This window comes from Calonectris borealis, chromosome 1, assembly GCF_964195595.1.
Source record: "Calonectris borealis chromosome 1, bCalBor7.hap1.2, whole genome shotgun sequence".
NCBI lineage: Eukaryota > Metazoa > Chordata > Aves > Procellariiformes > Procellariidae > Calonectris > Calonectris borealis.
The window spans coordinates 34317593-34332636 of record NC_134312.1 but is presented as its reverse complement, the minus strand read 5'-3'; the positions used below and the strand labels follow the sequence as shown (position 1 = coordinate 34332636).

Here is a 15044-nt window from a genome sequence, read left to right as displayed (position 1 = left end):
ATCCTGCCCAGTAACATGCATGTAGACACCTTAATCTGGAGCTGAATTGCACCCAGAATTACCAGCAATCAAGCAGCTGCAGTGGGGTTTTCTTTAGAAGAGTTTAAATACAAGAGACTGAAGAGTACAGGCGGTATTGTGTGGTCAAAACTTCTTCATCTGTTCATCCCAGTACTGGATGATAGTTGTGGACTGTGGGAATTAGGATGATGGTAGCGAGAGGATGGCCGGTATTAATTAACTGCAACATGACATCCTCTCTCAGCTGGACCTCCCCTGGCCCATCCTTCTGTGGATGATCACAGACTATGAAAGATAGACTGCAAAGATCAGGAAACACGGTAGGTAGCCTTGAGGACAGTTTCTTTGGAGTTGTAAGGATCTTTCTGGCTCAGGAGATGGGAATCTGCTGCTGTCTCATTGAGCGAGCCAGAAGTGAAGGAAGTTGGATAGCTCACATCTATCATGTCTGGGCCAGCTGGTGATTGCCTCATGCCGGGAGAGTGTAGCCTGTTCTCACAGGGACTCCAGCCAAGGTCAGTGAGAGACTGGAGCTACTGTATGAAGCAAGACAGTTTTTAAAAAAGGAACAGTGGAGTTATTTAAGGTTATGTGGTCATGCTATATCAAAGTCAGCAATTTTCTACACATTCACAGTAAAATCAAGGTGACTATAACTACGATATAAATTTTCCAGGTTTTGAGGGTAGTAGATACAGCTGGCAGTATATGGTTATAATGTCTGTCAGTCTGTTGGCATTCTGCTGTTGAAAAACATTCCCAATCTTAAGATAACACAGTTGAAAGAAAAGGCAGAGGGTAAGAAAGATAACTGTTTGTCAAGACTCGTAAGAGGAGACATAAGATTTTTAAATTTTGTCTAGGGCTTCAGAAGCCTTTTCTTTTAATATTATAGCTGCAAGTTTTTTCTTTGAATGAATATGGAAGTTTCATGTTTAGACAGATATGTATCCCTGAATTATTTCTGTTCAGACAATCTGTGAGCACGGAAACTTTTAATTTTTTGTAATTTGATTCCCACTGCATGCTACATGGCATATTCAATAATGAGTGACTCCTGAAACAACTTGTAAGTGTCCTTTGTTTTTCCTGTAATGTTTGTAAGAGATTAACCTGCTTTATGCTAAGTGGCAGACTGTTTCCTTAACTCATGTTTTATACTGTCAGTTGTTATAATTTAGTATTTGTCATCTTCTTTGGCAAATCCTTCCTAGGTTTGTCTCTGTGATAAATCTTTATCAATATTACTCCCTTTTGCCAGCCTTTTGAACTGGTGATTCTTGACTTACAAAAACAGGTGTACTTCACTGCATCAAACTGCTTCTTCAAATTAGAAATTCATTTCTACAGCCAAAGTAATTCAGAAATAGCCTTTTGGGTTACAACCCTCTCTTCCTGCTGCGTGCTTGAGTAGTGGCCTTACTCGTGGTACAAACCCCTCGACCACAGCAGGAGTTGTGTACTTGCTAGTACTTCATTGCACATAGAATTATGCTGAAATCTACCCTGAAATGTGTTGGTGCACAAAGTAAACATATTGGGCTTATCCACTTCACTGACTCATCTAGTGTCTGTGTTCCTATGCGTAATCCCAAAGAAAGGCTTATATTTTTAGTTCTGCATGTAACTTCTGATTCACGCTGAAATGTGCTGCTGATTCTGCAGGCAGGCTGTGGCTGGTCCTGCACGAAAACATAGTGTGGAAGCTAAACTAGCCCTTCTTCTGCCCTTCTAATTCTGTCTAAAACTAGTTTCAATTCCAGAATTTGCTCAGTCTGTGTTTTCCATTCACCTAAATGAACAAAGAAGTGATTGGCAGGACCTCTCTGTGGCTGTCAGAAAGAGCGGGCCGACAAGAAGGAACAAATACCACCTACTGAGAAAATATATTGGAACCCATCCTTAGGGTTTTGTTCTGCTGATGCCCCAAGGAAGACTGGCCAAATCACCATCATTAATTTGAAAAGTCACGTTGATACAAAGGGAAGCATTGCTGTCTACGCTGTGCTCCTGTACAATATAATCCTAAGGTTCTTGGGTGAAATTTCACTTTTGCTAGGGAAGATACACATTGTGTGGCAGTGTTTCTGAAAGTACTGTGTCTATAAAAGATACTTGATATTTTTCCTGAGGACATTCTCAATACACAGAACTGTTCTGTCTTGTCTTTTTTATTTTTTTTTTTTTAAGAGAGCACTAGTGGGTTTGAGGCATCTTCAAGACTGAACTAGAAAACTGAAAACAGAAATTATTTCAGAAATGGTAATCAATTTACTTTCTTGAAGTCCGTCCTCTTTACAATGTATGTAGTCAGATGTGCAAAAATTGAGGACGTCCCCAGCAAATAACAAAAAACTTGGAGAATCTTGATGTTTCTCTTGAGAACAAGAGCTCTGTCAACAAGCTTAGCAACAAAATAGGAGGCTGCTCTACCTAAATGGTTTGTAGGAGTTTTTGTAGGAGTATTTTTTCTTTCTGACAAGCTTCCAAATCATCTTAAAAAGACTGTATCTGTTTCCTACTGTCATTATACGCTGCAATCTTTTCACATCATCTTAAGTATATTCTTAGGAGAAATGGTGCAAGGAATTGTATCTATTTTATATTTTAAAAGTGAAAGATATTCCAGGGAAATGCTTGCAGTCAGCTAGCTTGATTAGCCTGTAACTCACATTGCTCTAAAGCAAAAGTCACTGTTGTCTTCTGTAGGTGTTCTTTAAAATTGTCACAAGAAGGCAATGAGAATTAAGGATCTTAATGTTTTATCACTTAATTTTTTTACCTCATGTTTTGCTTTGGGAATGAGCATTTTGTGAAAATGTCAATGTACTTATTTATTTACATTTCATTCCTTCATTTCATTTACCAGTTTCAGTGTGTTTCCCTTCCAATATAGAAACAGAAGAAATGAACATTTGATTTAAATGGAGAACAGAATTTCATTGTGAATACTTATTTTCTAATGCAAAATAATATTAGAGTGGTAGACTATTTAATCATGCAATAAAAGATGAATTTATACTATCCCAAATATCTGTCCTGGCAGATATTGGAACTAATTTGTAAATACTTCCTAAGTTAATGTCCAAGTCACATGGAGATAGAGATTTGGACTGGACTGACAAAGATAAGCAGCTCTGAGTCACACAGACCAATCGCCAGGGAAAATATATTGTCAGCAACAGCAATTACAGCAGGTAATTGTGTCATTTACCCTGTTACAGACCACTAAATGTGATGAGTTTGGAACATACCAGCTGTCACACAGTGTTAACTTTGATGTTCAGGGTTTGGAAACCTGTAGTAGAATCTTCTAATGACCGTGCATTTAAAAAAAAAAAGAAGAGAAAGGTTTCACACTGTTCAAAGTGAGCATAAATGACCAGTTCTTTTCAAGATAAGAGGATTGATTTCTGGAAAGGTGGAGGTCCATCAAGAGTAATGTTTCAATTATTTTTCTGTGTTTTTAGTAAGTTTGGAGTGTGCACATGCTTGGTAAGAAGAATTTATTACCTTATTCCTAGCTCTTCAGAAGGTGGAAATGGATGTAGAATTCAACTTAACTTCTGTCTACATCATTTTAATGTTTGGGAGGTAAATAGAGATTGAGGTTGGTGGTAGCCTGAAAGGATATTCCAATCTGCTTTGAATACCCTGTTTTTATTCACTTAGTACACCTTCCATGGAGTGGGCTTCATCTTAGTTTGAAGTCCTCCAAACTTGTTCACAGCATCTCAGCTCAAATCCTAATTTTTCCAAAGAGGAGACATGTAAAGGAGGTAGGATTACAAAGGTGAAGTCATCCTGGGATGACAGTAGTACTAGGAAAATGGGATATCTGGTCAAGGTTTGCTTTTTTCTTAACTCTGTTTGATTCTAAATTCATATTTTGAGTATTTGAGACCTGAACAATACTGAAGACTTAATGTCATCCGCGGTTCTGCTTATTAGAGCAATTCGTGGTGTTCTTAAATAGGACAGCATATTTGATGGCAGAATTTTTCAAATATGTAAAGTTTGCTAAGATGTGCTTATGCAAATATTTATTTATCAATATAAAATGCACATAAGTATCCATATATGTAAGTACAGAAATAATTATTTGTAAGCTTGATTGGCACTAGCAGTTGAACTGTGGCAACAAAAGCATGGTGTGGGCTAGGAAATCTATCCATGAAACAAGTAAGTTAGTTAATGTCAAGTTTCATACCATTGCAGGGGGGAAAAGGAAGATGAAAGCTAATTTCATTGCATCTCCATTACTATGCTGTGCTGTTTTTTGTTAGAAGCAGTGCAGACGGCTCTGCAGGGTATCTCCTGGCATCAAGGGCTATGTCTGAACTGCAGAAGCCAGGAGCACTTCCTGGCTTCCGAGGCTGGGTATGTGTGTTAGCTCTTCCCTGACACTATGCTATGGTGAGAACGGGCTGTACCATTCTTCCCAAGTGTTTTTTTTTTCCAGGGAAGGCAGCTTAGGTGCAATGTTTGCGAAGGATATATTTGCTGTGCTGTTTTGGTGCACCTCCATAAACTATCAGGGAGGATGTGGCCTAGGGAAAATCGGGAGCATCACTGGAGATGGTATCAAGGCTGACCTAAGGGCAAAGCATCAATATTGTTCTGCTTTACCATCACTGAAGCATATCTTTGTCCCTGTTTTCAAGTAGAGAACCGTCTTCAAAATCAGGTGAGCAACACTGAAGGAAGGCCTCCCCTCCCTGTAGAGCTCAAGCACTATAGTTGTTTTATCAAAAATAGTACTGTCCTACTTAATATGCAATGAGTCATCTGAGTGCCTGTGTCACAGTACAACCAGGGAAATAAGAGGAACCATCTCATGCATTAAGAAATCTGCCTGCTGCATAAGAGGACAGAAAAACTATTTGTTCCCTAATATTTATGGTTAGGTAAGTTGCTCCAGATTCCTGCGGACAAGAGCAGGATCAAAGCAACAGCAGCATTTCATCCACCACTGTGATGCCTCCCATTTTCTTCACCTGGCAAGCACTGTCCTTGATAATGGCGCTGTATGTTGTAGCTGTAATTTCCCCAGGAGCCCCCAGAACAATGCGTTGGCAAACTCTGGTCACGATGCTATCCCAAAAAGAATAGAAGAGGGGCACCGGCTGTCTCCAGAGAACCTTGAGTACGCCTATAATTTATTAAACCAACTTTGGCCAGTACTTGATTGCTGAGACAGCTCTCTCCTGTCCCATTGTACATCCATCCTTCTCTTATCTCCGTGCTGAAAAACAGCGTTGCTCGGAGGTGTTTTCGCGGAGCCCTCTGGTTATGTAGACGGTCTGTAAGTTGTTACTAGTGAAATATGAGAACAGGCAGCAAGTTAGGAGCCTCAGCAGCAGCCGGAGAGCCTCTTTTCTGCTTCCTTTGTATAACAGAAATATGCGTAGGATGGAGGCCAAGTATCCAATACGTGTATCTGTGGCTGGTGGCAGACTTGTGTAACATGGAGCCTTTTAGTAGGGAAACAGTAAATTAAAAGGGTTGGCATTAGGAGAAGAAGTAAAATAAACATTTTTCAGTTGACTGAGGAAATTGGAGTAGAATATTTACAGCTCTAGTCTGGCTATTCTACTAGCAATAAAGTAGGGAGCACTACTATAGATGCAGGATTTGCTATCGTTGTCACTTTTGACAACACAATAGAAGATTTTGAAAGCATTAGTTTATCATAAGTGCCTGGGAGGTTTCGTGTACAATACAAGTTTGAATTTAAAAAGATTTACCTAGGAACAAATAATGCATTTGGCTAGATAAAAAAAAAAATAAATAAAATGAATTTATGGAGAAAGTCTAAATGATGAAATATCTTTTAAAAGATAGAAACCTTATTTTAAAATGTCAGTGGTAAAAGAGAGAAGATATTAAGAGATCAGTTTGAATTAAGGCAAGAAAGAAGTGGGTGACAAGGTCACAGACCTTATGTCTAGACTGAAATCTCTTAAGGTGGGATTTTCAAAATCATTTTGCATTTGCATTCCAGTCCTGCCATTGAAATCAGTGGGAGTTACAGATTTTCCTTCAGGGGAAACAGTTAGGCCTATGCTAAGTGCTTTAGAAACTCCTTCCCTTAAACTTTTCTGTTCAAGAAGGAATATAGAAAATGGCAGACATGAAGGAAAGTGGAGATAAATTAAAGCTTATCTAACTTCAGCTGTCATACTAAATATTCTTCAATATATTTCCTCTGCCTAACTGCTTGAAAAGTGTAAAAATTCACAGGATGTTACATGAAGTAACACTGATTAATATTACAATAGGAGCCTCCATGAAAGGAGTGTGAGTATTTTGCAAAAATATTCCGTGAAATCGGAAATCACAATTATAACACACATTTTGAAGATGATAAAACTTAGCTGGGTTTAAATGATTTGCTCAAGAGCTGTGGAGGAAGATGGAGGGAGTAATGGTAGGCCTGCCTTGAAATATGTATTTTACTCATCAATTTGTCCATTGTGGCTGAGACCAAGAACATCTCTGTCTTCCCTGAGTTCCAGGAGATCTTGGCATGGAATTCTTGGTGTGCAGATACCACAGGAAGGGTGGACTGGTCAACATTCAACTCATGTGTTAGGCTTTTCAAGCTGAGTCCTGGGAGAGAGGATACCCTGCGTAGAGCCATAAAATCCATTATTAGAGCTACAGAATTTGGGACTACTAGTGGACAATTCAAAAGGACTTACAGCTAAGAGTTATGTATTCCTTCTATCTAGGAGGAAAACCCAGAACAGGAATAACCAAAAAATAAAGAAAAGAGATTTTGTGCAAAGAAAATAGTCCTAAGGTAAGAGGGTAGGAAAAAAATGTATATGCCTCTTGCAGGCTTTGATGTGTGAAAGTTTTCTTTAGATTGAAGTCTGTTGTGAAATAAAACATAAAATTGAAAATCTTCTTAGAATATGTTTTAAAAAAACTGGTGTTTACTAGAATGAGAATGTCCCATATTTTTGGAAGTTATATTTGCCTATAAATACGCAGTATTTCTCTAGGGTTTTTTTGGTCCAAGGACCTTTCTTGTGTTCTCCACATCGGTAAAGAACAGGGCATATGTTAAAAGTTTTGGTTCTCCTAGAAAGAAAAGAACTTCATGACTGGAAGTGGGAGGTATTTTAGGGATGGATTTCATCATCACATTCAGTGTTGGGATTTCTCTTTTTGTTAAACAAATTATACCAGTTCCAAAAGTCCAGCTCAGTCCATGCCTGTCTTGAGTCTCATCAGAGCCACAGCCACCTTGGCGCTTTCTCCAAAGTCATCTTAGCCTCACAGGCAGATGCAAGGAGAATGGGTGTGTGCTCTTAGTAATGCCATCTCTTGATCAAGTGTTTTTCAGCTGCTTTTAATCCTTCATCAATAATTGCCATTAATACAGATTCCCCAATATATCTTCCTAGTAGTATAACTATGATACAATCCTGGAGCTTTCTCATAATGGATATGAAAAGGAACACTGGATTTTGGCCATACCCCCAAGTGGATTTTCTTCCTAAGGTTTCATTAGAGTTTTCTTTTTTTTCCCTTTTTTATCATATTAAAACCAAATATTGAATAAGTAAATAACTAATAGATAAAAGAGAGAAGTAGACATCTGGATGAGATGATGGCAGCTGTTCTCCCTGAAGAACAGCAATGGACTAAGTAATTACAGACAGAGACAGCATTTCAGAAAGCAGGATGGTCTCTGAACAGACCTTGAAAATAGAACACGCACATGCCAGAGCTGTTTTTATTATCAACATAATTGAGAGAAAAAAGTAGGAAAATTCTGAACATAGACCTACAGAAATTGTTGTTTATGGCTGCACTGAAGAAAGAATTAGAAAATGAGGACCAAGAGTAGCATGGATATATGGGAGTGGATGAAGGTGAAAATCAATCAAGTAACAGGATTAGCAGTGAATAGACTATTGTAGGGGAGACCTGGCTTTTCATATCCCCAGCTTTGAACTGAGGACAGCTGTTGGTGGTCATTAATTAATGATTAATGACTTCAGCATTAACTAGGGGTAACCTGTGTGATGCTAATCCTATGCATAATTAAAGCATGGATTCCATTTTGCATTTGAATTAGGGAATATCTATTGAAAAATTAATTGGGGCATACTTGAATTGGGGAATATCAATACAAAAATTTAACATAAATATATGGAAAACATAGAATAATCATCAATAAATTTACAGCATTTGCTTTTTGAAAATAGTGTCATATATACTGAGACTTTAAGTAACCCTGCCAATTAGAGTTTAAACTAGTTAATATGAAGTCTTAAAGAAATTAACCAGCTGTCATTTCCCAAATGATCTTAATGGAATAAGTCTTCCAAACTACCCATATAATTACTACTAATTTTTGTCTTGTACATGAACTATATGAGGGGAAAAAAGCTTGTAATTAAGATAAACTGTAAGTGAGCATTTAAGTGTGTCAGCTATTGATAATTCGAGTAACTCTTATCTGTTGTCACTGCTGTGACTGTTGTCACTGTCATGTCAGATTGCCAGCTGGTCACCAAGGCTCTATAGATCTATACCAAATCAATGGGAAGGAGACAGGAGGCCGAAAGTAATTTGAGTTCAAGAATTCAGAGGCATCGAATGGAGAAAATACCTAATATATTCTCTTTATTTAGATTATTTTAATTTAATCCTGGTCCACAAGTTCCTTACTCAGAAATGAATATCTGTTGCATGGTGTTACAAGATTACAATTGGAGGGGTGTATTTTATTTATATTTGGGAACTTTTATGCATTTCTGTGCCTTAAGTGTGATCTCAGCTCTTATTTTCCAATATTGGTAATGGATGGTTCAGGAAAACTGCCAGCATAATATTCTTTACCCATAAGTAAGTGATGCAACTCAGTCATCATCCCTTTTTGCTGCTGGATTCGATTCTGTTTGTCGGTTTTTTTTTCTTAGACATTTGCAGAATTTGGATATGCAAGGCAAATATTGGGAAGGCTTGCAGTATGCAAGTAGGAAATGCTCTACAGATTTTTTGTTTATTTTTAATCATGAAATACACAGTAGGAAGGATAGGGACAGATGTTGCATAGTGCTAGGAAAATAAAAGGAGGAGGAAGTAGGTGACACACCTTGTAGACAGTATGTTAAATTTTACTGAGCTCTGCAAGAATCTCTGCACAGATAATAAACTTGGTAAGACAGATCCTGCAGCTGTTGTTGCATTGTCATACATCACACGATCTAGTGGGTCCTGATCACTTTATGCCAGCAGTCTCTAGGATGTACTAGGTAAGTACTAGGATGCAGTACTTCATCTTAGATATCCTGAAGTAACAACATTTTTGTCAAGCAAACCATATGGAATATTCTAGAGTACTATTTCAAAATGAATCGAAGTAAAATAAAGTACATCACCCGTACTGTATGTGTATATATGTATGTACATATGTGTATATGTATCTGTGTGTGTGTATATAAGCTATTTGCTGCATACCCAAGTGTGCATAAGTGAATTAATTGCATCGTCACATAATTTATTGCATCTCTAAGTCATCTGTGTCATAAAGACTATTTAATGGAACATTCATACGCACTTACTGTTGCTGTTGTTATTACTGTGAAGCAATAACAAAGTTTAGAGTTGAAATTTTTTTCTATCTAGAAACACCTCATTGCAGAGATACTTTAGTTAATGTAAATACTGTATTTAAAACTTTAGTTGATTTTCTCACTCAGAACAGAGATTTTATGAATTTTAACACTGCTGAGCATAGAGTCCTGAACAGTGCAAAATGGAATTTAGATATATTGGATAATAAAGCTTTAGAAGTAATCATTGAAACCAGTGCATTTGGTCTTTATAGAATATGTTTATGCAAATTCAGGTCTGTTAATCATTAAAATCTCTTTGCAAAAGTAATTTTTATTTCCTTGCCTCTGTAATACTGTTGTATCTGGCCTGTCCCCATCATCATTATGGTGTGCAGTGAAATAAGTACAGGACTTTCGTTAACTGTGTCACATGATTTCTAAAGATGCTTGAAATAAATGGCCTTAATGTTGCTTCTTGCAGCATCAGAAATATATTTGGGCAGTACTGAAATTTCTGAATAACGCAAATAATGTTTCTATACTGGTTTTTGAACTTAAAAACCATATTAATGGTTCTCTTTAAATTATTCTTTTATAAATTGCTTTTTTGGTTCTTTGTAATGCACAGTCCTGTCTGCTTCTACAGTTCCTGGTTTGATATTTAAGCTTGCTGAACTCAGTCTTTGCAATGTTCTCCTTATTTAAGGTGACTTTCCAAGTGTTTGATTAAAAAAAAGAAACCAAAGCGATAAGCATGAACTAATGAAGAGTTATCCACAGAGCACCACCCTTTTATTACAAATAAGTATTTCTATCTTTAATAAAGCTGGACAGTCTGCTTTGTTATTAATAGAGAATTCTGGAAGAAGCTGTTTGTGATGGTCTCTTTAAATTGGTGTGGATAGTGTGCCATGTGCTGGAAGAGTGAATGTAGTAAGATGCTTTTGGTACAGGATTTTTTTGGGTGTAGTTTAACCATTTGTAATCAGTCCATAAAAAAGCCAGTCCTGAAGTGTAGGCTGACTGCTCTGTTAGGTGCCACCATAAGAAGGAATATGAAAAAGTACTATGTTTAAATGGTTTTAAGTGTGTTATTGAAGCTAAGCTCTGATGATACAGAGCAACAAATCTAGATGGACTGTAAAACATCCTGATTCTTTTTTTGCTGATTTTTTCCATTCCTATCGTTTTAAAATCTTTGCTCCTTTAATTGAATCACAAAATTTCCTCTTACATTGAGACATTTTCCTCCTAAAAAATGACACGTAAACTTCAATCCAGGAATCATTTATCAGACCCATGAATTTTTTGTGAGTTGCTAATATTTGATTTAAATAAAAAATAGACCTGAAGTTTGAACAGATAACCACAGAAGTAGAAGTGCTGGCTGTTTTGATACAGTTTTGGTTATGTGCTGGACCCTCCTCCTGAAATGTTAGCAGGCATCCTCCATAAACCTTCTTACAGGAGGATATGAAACACTGAAGTTTCTTACAGCAAGAGTAGGAAACCAGGCATGTTATCTTTGAATCCAAACTGACAGAAAGTTAATTTTATTGATACTGTACGCTTTAAGAAAAATCCATCTTAAAAGACTCAATAGTTTTTCTTAGCCCAGAGAGTAAATGTTAGGAAGGCACACTCAAGTGTGACAGTCATCTTTTTATATGAAGGACATACATCTGTACAAATGGTCTTCAAGGCCCCGGTATGGCAAGATGGTGTTATAAATATGGTTAATACCTTGTTGTGCTGGAATACCAATAGCAAGTTTGCTTGGCAGAGAGGCCACAGCGCGTGCCCTGCCTCCGGGTGCCTCGATGGGCTCTCAGAGCTGCTCCAGCCATGCGTGTAGAGCCGTTCCTCTTAGTGTGACAGTCTGTGATCGCCTGCTTTCCTCCAATATACTCTTATCCATAGCAAAGAGCTGCCGTATGTGCCAGGGATGCTTTTGCATTCCTAAGGCATGGGGTGGGTGGCTACACTTCCTCATTGAGGGTGATACTTGCTTTGTCAAATTCAGTGATTTGAGCTGAGTTTACCAGTGTGATGTATTGTTGTATAGACTCTACTTCCTGAGATACCAAGATAATGCCTTTGCAAGATATTTTGGCCTGCTGAGTGCATAATGTTTTGTGCATTTCCATAGTTATTTTCCTGTTGTATGTTATACAGAACTTTTAAAAATGAGAAAATAAGATATATTTAATATTTAAATAGCATACCATATTTAAATAATATCATAATATTAACACAAACTAAGAAAGCCAGGACATTATTACAGTACAGATAGCACTTTTTACCTAATTTGCATGGTCTTTATTGTTCTTTTATTTTATGGACTGATTTAGCACAAATACCGTTTCAGCCAGCATGAGAGATTTCACTATGTTAGGAGGTGGGAGTCAAATATTGTGACTGGATTTTAGAGGGGCTGGATCATTTGATGAACAATAACAATTTTAGTTATTCATGCTGAGAGCAAAGTAATTAAATCTCATGCTTCAGGGCAGAGGCCTGCAGCCCGTGCTCTGCTGCATCCAGCGAGGGACTCAGCTCAGTAAGTGCTGGTGCCTCGGTGCTGAGGGTTGAGGAGAGTGTTGTTGGTGGTATGAGAGACATAAGTCCTTGCTTAGAAGAGGGTTATTAGGTTAGTGTTATTAAAACCCAAACAAATAAACAACTACAACAACAAACCCACCAAAAAAAAAAATCTAAACCTGTGTAGTGTTTAAAATTGATTAGTTACATTGTGGTGAATTTTTTTCCCCTTTTAAACAACAGGTACTTGCCATTACTAGAGGACAATTTACATCTACTGATGGATTAGAGAAGTTTTATACTCCTACAGTTTATGGCCAGTATTGAAATAGGAAGTTGAACATTTTCATAGTGATTTGCAAATGTTAAGACGTTAATTTTCCTGACAACTCTGTGGGGTATGTGCAGACTTCAGCTCTTTATTTATAAAGGGGAAGATTCAGAGCAGTGTGACATACCCAGAACTGGGGAAGAAAGAGCATCCGATTCCAGATTTAAGGCTTGTGTCAGATAGCCAGGACTGGCATAAGCTGCACTAATAAAATTTGCTAAAACCTGGGCAGAATGATGGCTATGAAAACCTCACATGCAGGGTAGTCCATGTGTGCTGATTGAAATTAGGTGCTTTTATGTTCCCCAAACAGTCGTTTTCCTGAAATTAAAATTTCAGGGGACTGAAATTATTTATGGATAGATGAATACTGTTGATTTAAAGAAAATGCAAGGAATATTTCCAGAAGATGGAAACATGTTATTTTGATGCCTACAGACTAAGATATTGTATTTTGAAAATAGTAGAGCATTTCGTGTAGCATTTTGAAATGACACTTTAGAGCATCTTATTTTGAAATTGCATTTTCCATGTCTTAAAAATCACAACCTAAACATTAAAATGTTCAGTAACCTGAACACTTATGTAATGCTGTTTTGTTTCAGGTTAAACAGTGCATTGCAAGTTACCACAAAGTCATATTGTCCAGACTTTTCATTTATTCCCAAAAGGTGCATTTCCCAGTATGTCTAAGTTTAGTCACCAGATTGAGGAGTCTCATCCATCGTACTTGGGTGCTAGGACACACCATGCTGAAAGTCCCTTGAACAGCAGGCAGACCTTTTTTTTCGGGTTACTTACTTCATTTAAGTAAAGTTCTGCATACATACTGAAGGGAAGGAAAACACGTGCTATGTTTTGAAGTCCTGCCTTCTGCTAACCGTATCTTTTGCAGTTTGGAACGTGTGTCTCGCACCATGAGTCAGCTTTCTGAAGGAAACCCTATGAATCCCGCATAAGATAAACCTGCATGAATAAATTATATGGTAGAACTAGCATATGGATTTTCAGTATGTTAGCCAGCTCTTTGGAAATGTTTACGAGAACACTGTAGCCCACTTGGAAAGTGTAATGATGGTGGCTCCCTGTTAATGAAACTGGAGTTATGCTGCAGCATACAGTTATCACATACTAGTGTGTGCTAAAAATATATACCCTGGCTATCCCACAGTTACATGTTCACATAGGCCTATTGTCAGTAACTACTACTGTGTTTATCTCTTTTTAACGTGGAAACCAATACAAAGATTTTATTTTGTTGTGTTTTAAAAATTCAGGACCATCCCATTTTGTTTCCCTTTTCAGAGCATGACGAATGTGTAACAAACCAGCACAACTGTGATGAAAACGCGCTCTGTTTCAACACTGTGGGTGGGCACAACTGTGTCTGCAAGCCGGGTTACACGGGAAATGGTACCATCTGCAAAGGTAAGCTGCTGAAAACCCGGCGATACAGCAGTCTTTGAACTGGATGAGATGCTCTGTCATAGTTGCAAATTGTTCACGAACCTTGAAGACGACAGACAAAATGCTAGGCTAGGCATTTAGGTCCTGCACCTATAAGAAGATCTTCACAGGCAGATACACACTGACTTAGCACTTGGCAGAGTTCACAGTAATTTGAGGGTGATGCATACATAAGTTAGTATGCTCTGAATTTTGAAGTAATTATGTTTCAGTTCTGTCTCAAGTTACCAGTTTCCACACAGGCTACACCATTCAAGAAAGCCCACAGTTACCAACAAAGTTACAGCTGTGAAAACATTGTCAGATCTACATTGTCCACAGTCAATTACTTTCTATTTTGCTTGCATGAACTGAAAGTTGTTTGATATGCTGTGTCTTTTTACTGTAAATGAGAAAAGCAATAGACACGCATGCACAAAACCTTTGCTGCACATGAGGTGGTGCCTTGTTTTCTAACATTCTTATTCACTGGTAAACATTAGAAGTTATATTACTAGTCTTAGAAAGGTGCTTTCCCAGAGATACAATACTACTTTTATTTCCATTGCATTTCACATCAGAGGAGATGATACTTGGTACATGGGCCCAAATCCTTGGAAGTCCTCAGGCTCCGAGCATAGGATTTAGGGGATGCCTGAAAATAAAAATAGTGTAGCTGTAGAGGAACTGGCTCAGATGCGAGAATTGGTCTAGCTGCAGCAATAGCATACCCAGCATTCCTTGAAATCGTGCCTCAGTCCTCTTGATCTGTTGGGTGTCAGAACCTAAGGGGCTGGAGTTAGCATTGGTAATATCCCATAGATACATTCTGCTGCTGTGTATCACCAAGGCTAAGCAACCCAGAATTTCTTTAATTGCTAAGCCTGATTAAGATCTTAGCACTAGTTATTCCTTCTCCTGAGTCACAGTGTGATTTTTCTAAATATTCCTAACATAAACTAGGTCTTCATAAAACACGGCAGCCTAGTCCACTTCCAGTCAAACATGTGGGTAGAGGGAGAGATGTCAGCAAATACGCCCTTTTATGCTGGGCTCCCTCCTCTGGGGAATAGGAAGAAAGTCTTAGTAGCCTGAGGAGGTTCAAACCCAGAGCCGCTCCTCTCAGG

The 15044-nt window shown here is 37.9% G+C and overlaps 1 protein-coding gene across 1 annotated transcript in view; it reads left to right on the top strand.

The window, feature by feature from the left end:
• Positions 1-15044, top strand: part of NELL2 (neural EGFL like 2) — a 155894-nt gene that overhangs the window by 101456 nt on the left and 39394 nt on the right. The window contains exon 14 of the mRNA XM_075148205.1: positions 13777-13899. Within this exon, the coding sequence (XP_075004306.1) occupies positions 13777-13899 (123 nt within the window). The remainder of the gene's footprint in view (positions 1-13776; positions 13900-15044) is intronic.